The following is a 17,668-nucleotide window of genomic DNA, read 5'->3' as shown; positions in this document are numbered from 1 at the left end:
TTGTTCATCTGAGAGAACTTGCCGAGGACAAAAGTTATGATAGGACCCGCGAGGAAGTAACAAGAGCTAAGAAGGAATCTCGTAAAATATGTTAAGTGGTACTTTCTTCTCCGACTGCCAAAGATGGTAAGAACCGTTTGTGCTCCCAAGCTAAATAACATTAGCATTCTCAGCTGGTGTGCATCCCACATTATCTCCCTCCATGATCTCGTGTAAATAAATCTGGATTCCCATGAAAAGATTTTTTCACTTGGTTTCATTTCCTAAACCTGAAAAAATTAATCAATGTTGTTGTACAGGATTGAAAATGTATAAACTTTACATACAGTAACTTCAAATATTGTTACTTTAAAATTCTTCAGATAACCAATAATAATTATAATATAAACACTATCCAACTTGTCGCACCAGCGACACATTTGGGGTCACTATTATCATCATTGAGATCGTCTTTAAGGTGGTTTAACCAAAGGTTTCGACGTACCAACCACAGGTTTGGCGTTTTACCGCAAGAGATTGGAAAAATTTCAACCAATGTTTTCCAACTATGCACAGGAGGAAGGCCACATTCAACGGTTGACACATCAATTCTGTTGTATAGATCGTCTCTGGACAATCTCAATAGCACTTGACGGTACGGCTATCAGCCATCACGTACAAATGACTGCCATTGGAAGACATCTTCGACTAATTTTTTATATTTGATTTATTATTTAAGTTTGATTTAATATATTTTATTATTAATATATTAATTACATAATACATATATGGTTTTGCATCTAATAATTAGATATTTTTAAATACTAAAAAGACATATTTCATATTTCATACTTTGCCAAAAGAAAGTGATAATGACATATAAAACCAAAAGCGACCATTGGTTGCTAGTTTTGAGTTTTCACGTTAAGACTACACACATGAGATTATTACAACTTATAAAATAAATAAATAAAATCCAAAATTAACTATTTATTGTACTGACCTGGTGCTTAATTACGTATTTGAATTTCACAAAGAAAGAAAAACTGACCTCCTGCCACTGCTTCACGATTCTCAGTCCCAGATGAAAGGGAGGAGATTTATGAGAAAAAAATTGATAGAAGTTCTCAAAGACAATTGAGAATTTTCAGAGGAGATATATTATTATTATTGCATTAGAAAATAGCTTTGGCTTTGGCTTTGAAAAGGTTAATTAATATCATACATTTCATTTAGGGGTTTCACAAGCATGCTTCAAACACTCCTATAATAAAATTTATATGCAAATTAAAAGGTATATAGAATTTATTATTTGCTTGTAACTCTTCTCACAGTATCGAACCTCAATTGCTTTACAACTTTATATATTATATATATTTCTCTTTAACTTTGCTCAGCTTTAGCACAGTTTGTCTAGAAAGTAAATAATAAGACTACTCCTAAGTCTCCTAAATTAATCATGTTTGGGATGTCTAAGAGGGAATATTTTATCTTAGATTATTGAAATTTTTTTCCTGCATAATTACCTCATTTATTTAAAATCTGGACTGCAACTCAATATTATCTATGTAATGAATCGAACAACAAGATTAAAAACAAAAACAAAAAAAAATTTGAATAGTTGCTCAATTTATTATATCATATTGAGTGTCTTATCGTGCACAGTTTAAGACCATTAGCTAAGAAAATTTAAAAATTTTGACACACTTTTTCTTTACAAAGTTTAAAAACACACACACACATGTTTTAATGTATTGGTTTGATCTTTTTTTTTTTTAAATTCATGAGTAGTTTTAGCGTGTATCCCATGTTAAGATATAAACCACTTATGGATAAAAACTTTTGATTATTCTGATAAACTTTATCTATAAAAGACCAAAAAAAAAAAAAAAAGTACATTTAGTAATGATTATACTAACTTGCGAATGTTTATTGTTATTTAACTCTTGGATGTTTATGAGATAAGACTCCATGAAAGTCACGATTACACGTTTACTAGGATTTCAGCTTTTCTAAAATGTTTTCTTTGGTATCTATGTTCTCTTGTTGGATGATTACGATATAAGCCTCCATGAGAATCACGAGTACATGTGTTTTCTCTTTGTCTTCAATTTTTATTGATCGGGTCCCAGAAGCTTTAAAATATATCAAAAATTAATCTAAGCATATTAATTAACTTAACCATATCATTTACACATTTTAAGTCTTACTTTTCCGATAAATCTATTGATGCAAAAAAGTTCACAGGAGAAAATCTTAGTCATTTGAACACTAGAGAATTGACACCGAAATTCTCATTTATAACCAACATTTAACCTTTTTTTAACATACTAATCGATTTTCTTGTATTTATTTTATAGAAATGAATGCATTTGATGAATGAATACCCATTGCAAATTTAGAGCATAAAACATGAGATATTATGTTGTTATGTTATTTAAAATATTATGTAATTTTAATTTTGGGAATAGTACTTGGAATGTCGGATGTATTTGTAATTTTCGTAAACAATTTAGGTGTATTTGTAATTTTCACATGGTATATTTGTCATTTTTGTGAATAGTAGAGGTCTATTATAATTTTTTGGATACCCGAAACTGGGACTTGAGTTTTAGGTTCTAGTTCTAGGCATTTAAGAATCAGAACCGACCGTTTTTTGTTCTAGTTCCATGGGATTTGGGTGGGAACTTTGACCAAATCATTTAATTTTTGTGAATAGTAACACAAAATGCGCAAAAAATATGCACTATATAATTTAATTCTTTTACTGATCTTAAAATAAATGATAATTCTAAGAGAATGAATAATATATTTTTAATTTTTACATTTCAAGCCTTAATTAATCATCCATATATTAGTGAAATATGGATTGAATTGAGGTAAACTAAAAGCCACACACACACATATATAAATTAATGATGTTCTTCTTTTGCATTATTGAATAAAGGCAGAAAACACTTATTCTCTTCTTCATATTACATGATATGAATCAAGAGATTGCCGAATTAAAAAAATACGAAGAAATTTCTTATTTCTTGTTTACAACAAATGAACCAAATACTAATTAATCTCTGTAATTCTCTCTCCCTCGAGAATAATCGCCTTTAAAAAGAATCTATTAATTTCTTTCCTTCCTTGCTATCTCTGTCACCTCCTCCTTCCTTTGTCACCTAAACGAAGCTCAGCGACAATCGCGGCTTCATATTCACATGGAGAAATTGGATCCTTTCTTGATTTAAATTCTACTAAATACATATCAAATCATGACTATTTAACTTGATATGTAATTAGAGAAGATATTAAATATGAGAGGATCCAGGTTCTCGCAAAGAGTTAACCTAATTATTTTTTTATTTTATGAATATTAAATAATAAATCTATAATATAAAAGTAAATTAAAATAAATCCTCCTTGCCTAGAATCTCTTAACTATAGGCCTGCATCTGCTCCTCTAAGCATCGAAATCACACTGAAACATCGGTGGGACGAGCGAGTTGAGCTCCCCAAAAAGCATTTCATCTCCTTCACCATAACTGCTAGAATCTTGACAACCAAAGTAAGTCTGAATGTCTTCCGGGAAGCTACACTGAAGTGGGTCTGACTCCATTAACGGCGGCGTGGATGTACAATTATCAGCTTCGGAAGATGTAGTAGTCATCTCCATCATCTCCTTGAACTTTGATGACTGGAGGAGAAGCCCTAGGGCTGACGTGGCAGTTACCGGTCGAACCGGCTGAGTCAGCAGCGAGATGGGGGTTTCATTGGCACTCACACTTGAACTTTGTTGGTTGTTACTCAAGAAGCCTAAATTGAAGTCTTGATGATGATTTGAAGAACTTCCATCAAGAGTTGATGATGTTAAGCATGTGTCCAACAGCAGGTTAGGGTTAACAACATCATGATTTGGATTAATGTCACGGCCGTGATGATCCGGTTTCAGCCACTTGATGTAACGACTGAGGTCAAAGTTTGTGACAGCGTTTAATCCACGGTACTCAATGGCTGCCATATCGTATGCAGTGGCAGCTTCTTCTTGGGTAGCTGCTAAAATTTAATGAGAGAATTAGGAGAAGTTTGATTACCTGAAAATGACACTGGTTTTCTAGTTCAAAAATCGACAGCACATAATGTCGGCATAGAAGAAATACCATCTCGACCCCAAAAAGATGGAGAAAGATAAGATTTTGTATGCTAGGAGTTCCTTTTTTTCTGAATTTTTCTCATACTTTCAAATTTAATCAGAGACGAACGCTATATTATGATTTTCTATGGTGTGATGGTTTATTTATTTAGGAAAAAAATAATGAAAACGACTCATTTATAAATAAAATTAGGTAAAAACTACTGGTAGGTTGAATTTAATGTCTGGAGAAAGAGATTAATTGTTAGGGCTGGGGGACCATCCCTTAGGCAATTGACTTTGATTTGGAGCTAGCATGCTCATTATATATATCGTTTCTTTTTAGTTGGGTGTGGCCAATTGCACATGGGCAAGTGACTAAAATGAACTGTATTTGCTGCTTGGCCTAATTGGGTTAGGTCATTTAATTAACAAAAAATTAATTAAGCCAGCATATGATGGATGAAAAATTAAATTCACCAAATAAAGGTGTTAAGGCATTACCGTATGTCCCAAGATAAAGGTACTTGTTGCCAAACACTCTTCCAATCCGAGCTTCCCATCTCCCATTGTGATGATGCCTACAAACACAGGAAATCCAAAATGAAATTAATCACCATAATTTGTGATAAAAGAATTGCAATTAATCGAATCATTGATATGACAGCAAATTAATCCTATCTCAACAAGAAATCTCGATGTCACATTATCAAAATTAGGATAAACTTTAAAATTAAAGAGTCACGCTCATATTTATAGAATATTAATTAAGTCGTATGTCTTTCAGATTATATATATAAAAATTAAGTAGGATATACACTCGTTCTATCTTAGACTTTCTTTTAGATTGAAATAGAATGATACTATATAAATTTTAGATTAAACACTAACAAAGAGGGATGTGATATGATTTCAGAATCGTACCCAAATAATATTACAAAGTAATTAGACTGGGATAAATTAATAGAGTAATTAATTTGTACCTTGCAACACCTCTATATTTAGAAACTCCTCTAGAAAAGCCACTGCTTTTCCTGCAAAGTTCAAACGGAATAAGAAAAATTAATCAATTAAGTAATTAATTAAAACTATAATTGCGGCAAAAACTTTGACTATGTCTGCAAGAAAGAACACCTCACCTTCTCAATGATCCAATGTACTCTTCTCTAGACTGACCCTCCATTTCCTTCAGTTCTTTTTGGTACGTTGATAGCTACAAAAATCAGTAATTAATGTTTTTGATTAAGCTTTCTTCCTTATTTAATTTTCTCATTATAGAGATTAATTATTAAAACACATGAAAAAATCTAAAATATCAGGAAACACCATATCAGTCGTACCACAAACCAATTAATTTACATCAGAGATGAATTATTTTTCATTGCCTACATGCATTGATCTGTGGTATCGTTGATACAGTATCTCGTGATACCGTAAATCTCTAAACACAAATCATAAGGTAAAGAGAGACTAAAAAATTTACAGGAAAATTAAGAATGGTGTCTTGACCCCAATACTTGAGAGCTGCTAAGTCATATGCATGAGCCGCAGCTGCTTCATCATCATAAGCACCTGAACAGAAATGAAGCCGTGAGACATATGTAATTTTAAAAAGATAAGAGTTTAATTAAATAACTGGAAAATGCGATGGATTGAAATTAACCTACCAAGATAGACTGCAAAATTTGAGTAGAATTCCCACAAAAATGCAAAGGAAATAAAAAAGAATCCATCAATAATGTTGTTTTAAAATTGATATAAAAAAAACAGGAAAAAGATTAAAACAATGTGAAAGAGATTGAACCTTGTCTTCCTTTCTTATTCTGTGATTCATTCCAGCAGTTCTTGTCCCACAAATGAGCTTCATATCGCCCCGTCCACCGGTGCCTGAAACATCAACAGAAGACACTCATTTCAGACACTACTAGAAAAGCAGCCTTGCTCGACAGGCAAGAACAGTCGAGGACCACTTTCAATCACAGAAAACAGACCCGGAATGAAATCAAAATTAAGAAATTAAAAAATCACCTAGTGACCCCTCTGTAAATGGAGCTACGCTGAGGAGGAGAGTCTCTTGGAACGCTTCTTCTTGTTCTTTTCACCTTGGTCACACCATTATTAGCTGTAAGATTAGTATTATTATTACTGTTACCATTGGCGTTTGCATTGTTTTTCTGGTTTTTCTGTGACAACTTGGCCATGAAGAGGGAGGTGATAGCGAGAGATAAAAGTTGAAAATTGAAGTAGATGACTTGGTCCTCCAATGGGGTGGTTTTTAAAGGGAAGAGAGGCAAAAGAAAAGGGTTAAAAGAGTGTGGGCTGGCACATTAGAGACAGCCGGCCACTACAACGTGCTGTTTCTGGCCGTCTTCAACCGGCTCTTGTGGTTTCTTCTCTCTTGTCTTCACCTAATCTTGTGGCATGTGCTATCACAATCAAATTCAATTTAATCCCTTTGATTTAACCCTTTATTGCCCTTCTTTATATTTAAGTTAATTAATTTTGTTCTTTTTCTTTATCCATGAATTATGTAGTTATATTATACATACTTATCAATCGAGAAAAAAATTAAATTATCACGGTGATATCATATCGTCCACTTCATAATTCCATGAATTTATGTCACTTTTAAATATTTTTTTTCTCTTTTGTCATAATAATTAATATGATTGTTGGTTACTAAACTGTTATTGTCATGTTTATTATATAATATGATTATAGAATATATATATGAGATAAAGAATATTGATTAATACTTAAAATATAAGATTCTATTGAGTGATTCATGAGGTAATGATAGGTGCTTAATTCTCTTCTTGTTAAACCAATTGCTTTACTGTGAAAATGCTTAAAAAAATTGAGCTATTTTGGAATCTCACATTTGGCTAAATTATGGTTTATATCTCCAAGAAATAATTATATGTTTAGCGAATTGGATGCTTTCATGATCTTAAGTTTATCCTAAACTTAAAAGAAATAATATTTTATGATATGTATATAATTTTTTATTAACTTTCAATCAAAGTTTTGTATTTACTCTTGTAAAATTTCATAACAATGAGTTTAGACATATATTTACATCCCAATTTATTGTTCCAAAACAATAAATAATTTAATTGATGAATACTATAAATAATTTGATAGATGGTTTTAAAATTTCATTCCAATATATACTTTCTTTTTTATTATCAATATGAGTTATGTTTATATGGTTTTTTAATCTTAAGCTAAAAAAAATTAGGGTTGGCTTTAGATAAAAGGAAAGAAATGGTGGAAATAGAGTTAAGAAAATTGATTTATACATTCCCCATCTACTTTCTCTCTTGAATTAATTAATTGCCATACAATTTCATTCCACTCCGTAGGGGCCTCTAGGGTTGAAATCTTGCACCACTGCCCATTGCCCACGCCCATTTATATTGTCCTTGAAGTGGTTTAGTATTAACATTCATATTGTGGATCGCGTTGACATCTAAACATATATTTTTATATATTTCAGCTAGCTGGCTAGTCCAAAGAGTATTTTAGTGCTGTAAATTAATTTTTATATGAATTCTTTCACTTTATAAAGAGAAAATATATTAGTGGAATGTATTTTAGTGCTGTAATTTAATTTATTAATAAACTAGAATTCAATACATGCTTATATTTGTCCTCTCTTAAGCTGTAATTGTAGTATTGTACATCTTACAACTCAGATTTACCTGGCAAGAGATTATTTATACTCCTCATTTCATGAAACCTTATTTTAAGGAGAAATAATTGAACCAAAATACTTTTTTTTTTAGAATGAAGAAAAAAAATACAAACTGTATTTTCATCGAAGATTAAACATTTTTTATCAATCGATGTACACTTTTTAAAAAATATTTTTAGAATAATAAACACTTTATTAATAGAAAATGTGTTTTAATTGGTAAAAAAAAAAATGTATTTATTAATAGAAATGCAACTTTTGTCTGTTTCTTTTTTCCTTTTGTTTTATATATGAACCAAAATTCAGCTTTAATGTTTGAAGCAAATTAAAAGTGTTGGTTGATATATAAGGACTTACATTTAGGCAACCCAAATATTGGTGCAATTTGGACATTGACAATTTGACATAAAAAGATATCCCTTATTTTCAAAAACAAAAAAACTATATAAAATTCTACATCAAAGGGAAGGTTTTTTTTTCCCCAAAAAAATTATAAAGTAACAATAAAGTACTTATTTAAAAAAAAAAAATTAATAAAACATTTCAATATAAGTACAAAAGCACAATTGATTTTTTGAAAGCACTTTTTCACTTGTGTTAAATAAGTACTTCCACAATTAATGTTGGTTCGGATAGGATATGGGGTGGGCTTAGCTATATCTAATTTATTTTACAAGCTTTATTGGGTTCATAAAATCGGCCCATAAGGAAAACAAAAAATGGGCTTGAATAATCCAACCACTAAATTGGTAGAGAGTGAAATTCAATACTTTAGATATTTAAGTTCAAGATTAGAAATTTTTTTTTTTTTTTCTAATTAACTATATTCTTTATTATTAGACATGATAAATTATTATTTTTCATTGATTTGTTGTATTACTGTGACTTCCTTCTAAGAGGGATCAAAATTCTTCGATTTCACTTCTTTAGATGTGTAGGGAGAGAATTTGTTATAGTTCAATAAGATTTTTAGACCATCCAAAATCCAACCTAAATATATGAACATAAAAAAAAAGAGAGAGAGAGAAATTCTCAAATGGTTCACCTTCCATTTATTTGAAAAAGAGAAAGAATCATGTCACTTTTGAAGCCAAGATTATCAATTTATCATAATGAGAATATATTCTTTTTCTTGCAATGTGAAAGAGAAAAAGCAAGAAATTTTCTTTTTTTTTTTTTTTTTAAATTGTTCTCTTTCAGTCTACTTTATCACAAATTAATGTAAAGAAAATAAAGAAAAGAAAAGATTATTTTCCCATAAGCTATATGGGTGGGACCTTGATTCTTTTGATTGTGAATTTTGGAATTTGATTTTGTATTTTCAAAGTTTTGTTCTCTAACAAGTTGGAAACCTTTCTAAATATTTTTTTTTCTTTTTTTGATAACTAGGATGCTCAGGCCAACATCCTGTAAGCCCAAAGAACCAGGTAAACTACAATGTTATGATAGGTGACCTCCAGGTTTAAACCCAGGAACTTGAAGAAGTGAACAAACCTCATTGACTATCAGACTAAGCCCTTGGGGTTGCTAAAAAAAATGAAGACATTGTTGTGCTTTTAAAAAATTGGTTTTAATAAAGGTGATTGAATATATTGATGCATATATTAATGGGAGATTATCACTGACCACCCCTATAGTTTTATCAGTCAAATGGATATATATGGTAGTTTTCGCAAATTTAATAAACAATACCCTTGGATTTTAAAAAAACTCATTATTAACACCCCTTCAAGCTAACTTTGCCTAATAATTTTATATTTTGTTAATAAAATTTTACTTTTATTTGGTAATTTAGTCAATTTATAATTTTTAAAATTTACAGCTTATATTTAGGATTTGATTGGTAAAAACTGAAGTTAGCTTAAAAGAATATTAATGATATTTAAAAAAAAAAATTAGGGGTATTGTTTGATTAAATTTGCAAAAACTATCTTATATCCATTGATTAATGAAACTATAGAGATGGTTAGTAATAATCTCCCAATATTTAATCTATTTTAAGTTTACCATCATGGGCTCTAAGGGCATATTTTATGTTTCCCATCATGTATATATTATATGCATAAATTTGGCAGAAAAGAAAAAAGTTGTGTAATTTTTTTTTTTTTTTTTTTTAATTTGTTTTATGACCATTAATTGTTAGTTGAACCATAAGGCATAGACACAGTATATATTCTTGCATAATGTTCTATCCAATTATTCAATTTTTCTTGCCAACATCCAAATCCAGTATAGTTACAACTGACTTCAACCTTATTGTATGTAGAAGAAGATATCCTTTTATCTTCCCAAACGGCTCACCAACTTTAGATTGTCAAGTTTTTTGTGTTTAATTGGCCAACCACCTTGCAGAAAATAACAAATAATTGATTTAGGTGAACACCCTTTGCCCTCTGCCATAGGGGTTTCATGAACAAGTTCTCAAGTTATCCAAATAAATACTAGAAACAAGGGTTACGTCAATACAGGGTCGCCCCAGTATAATGCGTCGAAAAATCGTCAGAGAATGATGGCTGAGAAGATAATGCCCTGACGCCAACAAGCACCGAAAGTAGAATGCCTCTCAAAATGGTCATAACTCCATTGACTAACTACTACCTGACCTTGAATGACTTAAAGGAGATGATTCCATGGATACAACTACTTATACAACCACTAATTGTTGGGTATGGTGTATAATTCTCTTAACCTTGATGAATTTGTCTGTTTACAGCCACTCATTTAGATTTAGAATTAGTTTACTAATATTTAAGCTTAGGTCGAGTTAGATTCGGATAAACCCAAATGAGATTAGGTTTTCTATTATACATTTTCTATAATAGTAAGAAATCTAAGATGTGGAAGAATAAAGAGTAAGAGTGAGCTGCTGTCTTTTTCTTTGTAACTACGGTAGAATTCTGATACTCAATAAAATTCTCTTTTTGAACGTTGGACGTAATTTTTTAATTAGAATAAACTAAGATAAATTGTGTGTTTTATCTTTTATTTTATGCTTTACTCGTGATGTTTTTGACTTTCAGATACAACACTAATGGTGAAAAGATGGTTGGTACAAACCTAAGAATGGTAGTTGGGGTTAACATGAAATTCTAGCATTTAGATAGTGGAATGTTATATTATTATTGACAACAGTAAATACTCTGTGTTCTCTTACTTCATTTGATAGGTAGCCATTAATCTTTCCAATAATTAATTCATAATGACTACCACTGACTTCAGAATAGAAAGGCTTGCGGTCAATAAACCTCACTTCATTCTCTTTTGTTTCTTCCATTTTACAAGATTGCTTCCATTTTACAAGATTGCTACGCATCTCAAGTAAAACTCACAGTTGACCCAGACCCCAAAATTTATTGCCAAAATATGCCTTTGTCTATTCAAAATATAAATGTACTTCCATGGCGCCACATGATATTTAAACATAAAGTTATAATTAAAGAGAAAAGGATAGTTTTCTTTAGAGTAAACAACTTTTTCTCTCCCAAGGTTTGCCTCAACGAACTTTCTCATCTCAAAAGTTTTAAAATGTCATTTTCCCAACCAAAGTTTATATTCTATTAACAACAATGCTACAGACACCGAGATTTTTATATCGAATTTTGTACCGGCCTACGTGTCTCCTGACTCAGACCATTCAACACATTTGACGTTATTAATTTTTTTTTAAAATATAAAAATTAAAAAAAATTTGGAATGGACGGGCGTCCATTACATATGGACGGTCGTCCTTACACAATGGACGCCCGTCCATTTGGAATTGACGGGCGACCATTGTGTAAGGACGGCCGTCCATGTAATGGATGCCCGTCCCTACTCTAATTAAAAAGCTTCAAGTTGACTTAGCAGTTGCATTTTTTTCTTCAAGCTGATATTTAGCCTCTGAAAGTTTCATTTGAGCTCTCTTCACGCAATACATCACCTAACTGCATCGTCCATTATCTGCTTCTTGAGTTCAGGTTCAAGTGCTAAGGTTTGCGTAGCAACTCTGGCAAAAACACCAAAGGAACGAGCTTTCATGAAAAATGCAGGAAAAGTTACGGATTGCAAAGAGAACCCATGCTGCAAAAAGGCTGATTTAGATGACCCAAGTGAAGATTTGATGGAGGGAGTCAATGAAGAAGCCATGGAAGGCCATGAACAAGAAGAAGTGGGGTGCGTTTCGGTGCAATTTTTGGCTTCCATTATCTGCTTCTTGAGTTCAGGTTCAAGTGCTAAGGTTTGCGTGGCAGCTCTGGCAAAAACACCAAAGGAACGAGCTTTCATGAAAAACCCAGGAAAAGTTACGGATTACAAAGAGAACCCATGTTGCAAAAAGGCTGATTTAGATGACCCAAGTGAAGATTTGATGGAGGGAGTCAATGAAGAAGCCATGGAAGGCCATGAACAAGAAGAAGTGGGGTGCGTTTTGGTGCAATTTTTGGCTTCCTGGCAGAGAAAGAAGTTACACGTGTTTTGGTGCAATTTTTCGGTGCAATTTTTTCGGTGGATATAGCATTTTTGATTCTATTAATATCCAAAATATATTTTACCTTTTTAGTTGACGTTCAGCAAGTTACCAAGAGTCAAGGTAAATGAGGTTTTGTACAATGAAGGTCGGTGGATTGAATGATAGAAACCAATTGAATATTCATCATCGGAGTTAGCTGAAAATCAACTAGAAATAGGAAACTCTAGCTTTACGGTGACCAACAATCAAAGAGAAAACAGGTGTCGAAGTAAGAGAGGTTTTATAGAAAGGAGATCGAATATTCAAATTATTGTGATAGAGAGAATTTTAGTCATTGGATCCACTAGAATTGGTTTTAGATAGTAATAAAATGTTAACTTTGAGTGAAAAAAATAGTATTTTAAAACTTTTTGAGTGAAAAAATATCGGTAAGGCAAACCCTAGGTGGGAAAAAGTCGTTTACTCTTTTCTTTATAGAAAAGGATGTGATGACGATTATATATAGTTTCAATTGTTTACTCATTTAGATAATAAGAGCGCCAAGTTCCAACTTTCCTTATAGATAAACATAATTATTAATTAACTAATTATAGGCCATAACATCGACCGCCCAAACCGCCACCATTATACCTCCTCATTTGTTCTAATTTATTTTGTTGCAGTTTTTTTAGGGTGAAGAGTTTGATACTTTTATTATTATTATTATTATTATTATTATTATTATTATTTAATTTCAAAGGTGAAGGTAGAGAAGTAAAACAATTAAGATAGTTAATTAATACTCAGGAAGATAATTGTGTGTTTTATAAGTATATATATGTGTGAGTCATGGAGTGAAGTATTTTTATATTGGGTTCTCTTTAATGTATACATTTTAAGCTAAGTAAATATTAAATAATGATATAACATTTATTATCGCTAAGTTACGATGTTAATCAATTATATATATAATCGTATAAATTAATAAATTATTAATTTATCGAGCTATTCTTTATTTTCTTTTTCCAAAATACTGAACTTAATATATGTATACATTATGTATAGTTAATGTAGTATAAAGAATAGTTGTTGGAAATAACATCATAAGCCTAACTTATAGCCAGAGTTAATGTGGCATAGTAATTAGCTTATAGGAAATTGTTTTGTACTTGTAAATATCATATTGTATTTATTCTTGTTGTATATAAATAGATGAGTGTTTTTTTCTTAGCATTCAAGCAATTCACAAATCCTTAATTGAGTCATGGATATATATAATTTTGGAGATTATTAATCTATCATAAAACTCTTTAAAATTTAAAAAAAAAAAAAAAGAATCAAGTTAAATTAAAAATATATATATTTGAAACTTCAACACAGTAAATAAGCTCAAAAAAGGCTTAAGCAGGCAAATTAATTTTCTTGTGAAATTGGAGATAAAAATCTTTTAATCGTTTCCCACATGCTCTCAAAATTCTTGTAAAAGTTAAATGGATAATCCACACGCAACTCAAAAACAAAAACTTAGAAAATAAATGAATTGTGTTGGCAAGACTTGTATTATTATGAAAGAATTAACCTACTTTCTTTCTTGTTTTAATTATCACTACAATTTCATTTCTTGCCTTTTACTAATTAAATTTGCATTTTCTTTGCAAATTAGTAAAACGAAAAAAACAAAAAAAAACTTAGTAAATGCGGCCGTATCTTTTTTATTATATGAATTTGATAAAATATGACATAATATTTGATGTTGTTTCAGCTCTTTGAGATTATATTTATTAAGCTTTGTTTGATTTGGCTTATTTAAAACATTACAAGAAAAAGTACTTTTAAAGGTTTTTTTAGGTTGTTTGATAATATTTCAAAAGCGTTTATAAGATTTTAAAATAAGTTATTTCATAGCTTATGAGACAAGCTCAAAATTTAAGCTTTTCCGATAAACTCTTTTTGAGTTTATTTAAAAAGTTAAAATTTCGAGAATATCTTTACTCTATTTTACATTTGACTTGATTTATTCTTGTGTATTATAGCTTACACTACTAAATTAACAAAATAAAAATCTCTTTTACATTTTCTCAACCAAACGACTAACAATTTTTTCATCAAAGTTATATTTTGATAAACTCCTCTTCAATAAACTTTTCTTATATAAGCTTTACTTGAATAAGTCATAGAAATATCCTTGGATACAACGAGTCAAATAATTTTCTTCTGTAAAAGTAAGTTTTATGTTGCATGGTTTTAAAAATGCGTATACATTTATTATATAATAGAATTTATTTCTCTCTTTTACCATTAAGGAATAGTTTATTATATCCATAACTCTCTCTATATGTAATTTGCTATCAATGATTTGAAATATTTATTGTGTGTGAACTTCCTAAAATATTATATGCACAAATCAAAGACTAACGAGTAACGGCTAATTTTTGCACTTTATAACGTTAGGACTATTCTTCCCGATTTGGGTGCATCTCGATTAATTCTCAAGGTTTTGAAGTGAACGATCAAGTAAACCTTCTGATGATATTTTATATTAACAATTAAATAGAATCAAGGTCAAAACTTTTCAAATAATACACTAAATATTTTTATTATCTCATTCAACATTGGGGTGGTTCGGTCTTCAACCTTGGGTCAGTTCTAAACACATATAAATATACTCGAAAATTTAAAAACATTTGTATATATAGAATGGTTATATAAACAGTAAGCTGACGAAAGGTCCGAGCTGTCTCAAACCTTCGAGTTTTGGCCAAAATTATTATTTTTCTAATAGTTAATAGAAACCAGGGTTATTCCCAATGACATACTGCCACGTTTTACAGAAGGAGTTATTAAAATTAGGATATATTAATTCATTTCATCGTAAGAGTTGCGTAGCTGTTTTGAACTAATGGTTTCCACAGTCACAACACAGCCATTTTGTTTATATAAGACGCCATTAGAAATGGACACACCTCAAACCTGTCCAGATCTGCCGGATTCTCCCCCCTCGGCAGATTTCTCGCCGGAAAAAAACCCCCAGTTGGGCATTTCCGGCGAGCCCTTTTAACTTCCAAATTAAATTAAACCCACGTTCTTCAACCATAAAACATGCACGATCATCATCACAAAAAAGGTGAAGAGAAAGTTGCAGAAAGAGGGTTTATGAACATTAAGAGGAGAAAGAAGAGCAACAACGACAACAACAAGAAGAACAAAAGCAAAAAGGAGAAGAATTCATTTGAGAAAAGATTGGTGAAGTTTCAAGACTTGCCTGATCTTGAAAGATAACGAATATTCTAGATTATTATCGATGTGAATGGCCATTGACAGACGCCTTCTAGCTTATTTCTGGCACAACGAAACCCTGAATATCTGGACGTACGTGTCGATCATATTAGACGCACAACTGTTAATATTATTTTTTTTTTCACATCTTTTGATCAATTTTGATTCACAACTGTTTTCTGGCCAGGCATTTGTTGGGTTCATGATATTTGCAGGGTTAATGGTGAGAGTTCAAGGAGAAGATAGGATTGAAGTTTTGTCAAGAGTTTTTTCCAGGTAAAATTAAGAATTTTTTTTTTTTTTTTTTTTTTTATTTCTTCTTTTGGGGATATTTGGTGAGGAAATAAATTGTCCTAAACTCTGTGAAATTTTGGGTGTGTGGAGGTCAGGTCAAGTGAGGTATCAGGGCCGTGATGGGGATGATGAATATGATGATGAAGAAAAGAGAGATGATGAACGTTTCTGATCAAAATCAGATGATGAATCCAGTGAGTTATTTATTTATTTTTTTTTTTGATTATTTGTTGGTACTGAGCGGTTAAAGATAAAAAGGAAAGTGGAGGGACAAGGTCACAAGACAGCACTGAATGAGTTAGGTTGGGGTCCAGAAAGCGAGATATTCCAGGGTTTTTGTGTAGTGGGGTCATAAGCCATGTGACCTTTCCTTTTATTTTCTTCGGCACTCAATTTTTGTTTTCTTTTCACTTTTCTTATTTTCTAATAAAATAAGATAATTTAAAAAGTTTTTTTAATAAATAAAATAATTTAACGTTAATTAACTCAAGTTTGTAAAGCAAATGAAGGAACGTTGGACTAAAATTGTGGGGTTAGTAAAGTTGATAGAAATTAACTACTATGGGTGACCTGATGGTAAAAGAGCAAAAGGTTTTATGAACTCTTAAGTTTGAATCATTTAAGCACTAATAGGGGTGTCTTTTGAGACTCATATCCAACTGATGTTCAGGGTTCCGAAAAATTAGGTGAGGGTGGAAGACCTCGAAGGATTAATTGAGATGCTACAAATTGGTTCAGAACCCCTATATAATAATAATAAAAAAAAAGTTTGACAGAAATTTCAAGTTAAATTAGGTTTGTAAATCGACTAACGAGGATTTAAAAAGTTGAAAGAAATGTAGAATTAAAATTCTAGGGTTAGTAAAGTTTGACAGAGATTTTAGTTTGGAACTGGGTTTGTAAAATAAGTTTAAGAGAATTCCTGGATTTGTCAGAGCCCTAAATGAAACTCTTAAGTTTATGAAATGAGTTTAAGACACATCTAAATTGTATAAATAATTAATACATTAGAATTAGAATAGGGGAAGATGACATGTATAGTCTATTTATAAGCATATTTGATTATATTTATATATGAAAACAATACTAAAAGTGTGTCACCAGAATCTTGTTACCTATCAATTTCAAATTCAATGTAGATATTGTTAGTTTAAGTTTATTATAAATATAATAATTTTTTTTGTTTTGTTTTGTTTTTATATATGAAGTCAAAAATCATGTTTTCATTTTAATTTATAATAAAAATATGTTCACCAACCAGGTGTTTCAGTCACATGGGTACTTTCCAGAAGTTGTTGAAATGGTAAAGCAAAACAAGATCTATATATAATATTTATTTTGAGCTATATTTTATTATTCACTTCTCGGGGTGTCTAATGTCTATACAACATGAGTTGTGTTGGTAAGTTCAATTTTGTTCCACGAAATAATAAATAAAAAAAATTATGCATGTAGAACACGTTTTGGATACCATCGAATAGAAATGTATACATCTTGAGTTTATAATGTTGGATAGATAATTTTACCCCATATAATTGTGTCTTTTGGATAGTTAGACAAACGTTTCATCCGGATTTTAGGAAATCTTAAGACAAATTCGTGATATTATTTTAATTTTACTAGTTATTCATGGTATTACCTTCTTTATATATATATATATATATATAATATATATATATATATATATATATTATATCGATTCGGTTTGGGTTGGTTCAGTTCAGTATTTAGACCGAACCAACTCATTTTATTTATTTTTCTTTCTAAGAATCGAGCAAATCATGTTGAACAAATCAATCTAAGCTTGTTATTAGAGACAATCTTCACCCTCTATGTGAATTAATGTGTCATTTCCAGGTCTTGAAACTATAGGACA

At 30.7% G+C, this 17,668-nt stretch overlaps 1 protein-coding gene across 1 annotated transcript; it reads right to left on the bottom strand.

Moving 5' to 3' along the window:
* Positions 1 to 3,056: 3,056 nt before the first annotated feature.
* LOC116129609 (AP2-like ethylene-responsive transcription factor At1g16060) lies at positions 3,057 to 6,324 on the bottom strand. The gene is made up of 8 exons (XM_031415333.1): positions 6,128 to 6,324; positions 5,904 to 5,986; positions 5,767 to 5,775; positions 5,583 to 5,671; positions 5,239 to 5,312; positions 5,083 to 5,133; positions 4,604 to 4,680; positions 3,057 to 4,020 (listed from the first exon to the last, which is right to left on the bottom strand). The coding sequence occupies exons 1-8, from the start codon at positions 6,298 to 6,300 to the stop codon at positions 3,431 to 3,433; spliced, it is 1,146 nt and encodes a 381-aa protein (XP_031271193.1). The 5' UTR covers positions 6,301 to 6,324; the 3' UTR covers positions 3,057 to 3,430.
* Between the last annotated feature and the right edge of the window lie 11,344 nt (positions 6,325 to 17,668).

The sequence above is a fragment of the Pistacia vera genome, unplaced genomic scaffold (genome assembly GCF_008641045.1).
Source record: "Pistacia vera cultivar Batoury unplaced genomic scaffold, PisVer_v2 Contig212, whole genome shotgun sequence".
NCBI classification, from domain to species: Eukaryota; Viridiplantae; Streptophyta; class Magnoliopsida; order Sapindales; family Anacardiaceae; genus Pistacia; species Pistacia vera.
Note: the sequence above shows the minus strand (reverse complement) of the source record. Positions and strands in the feature narration are given on the sequence as shown.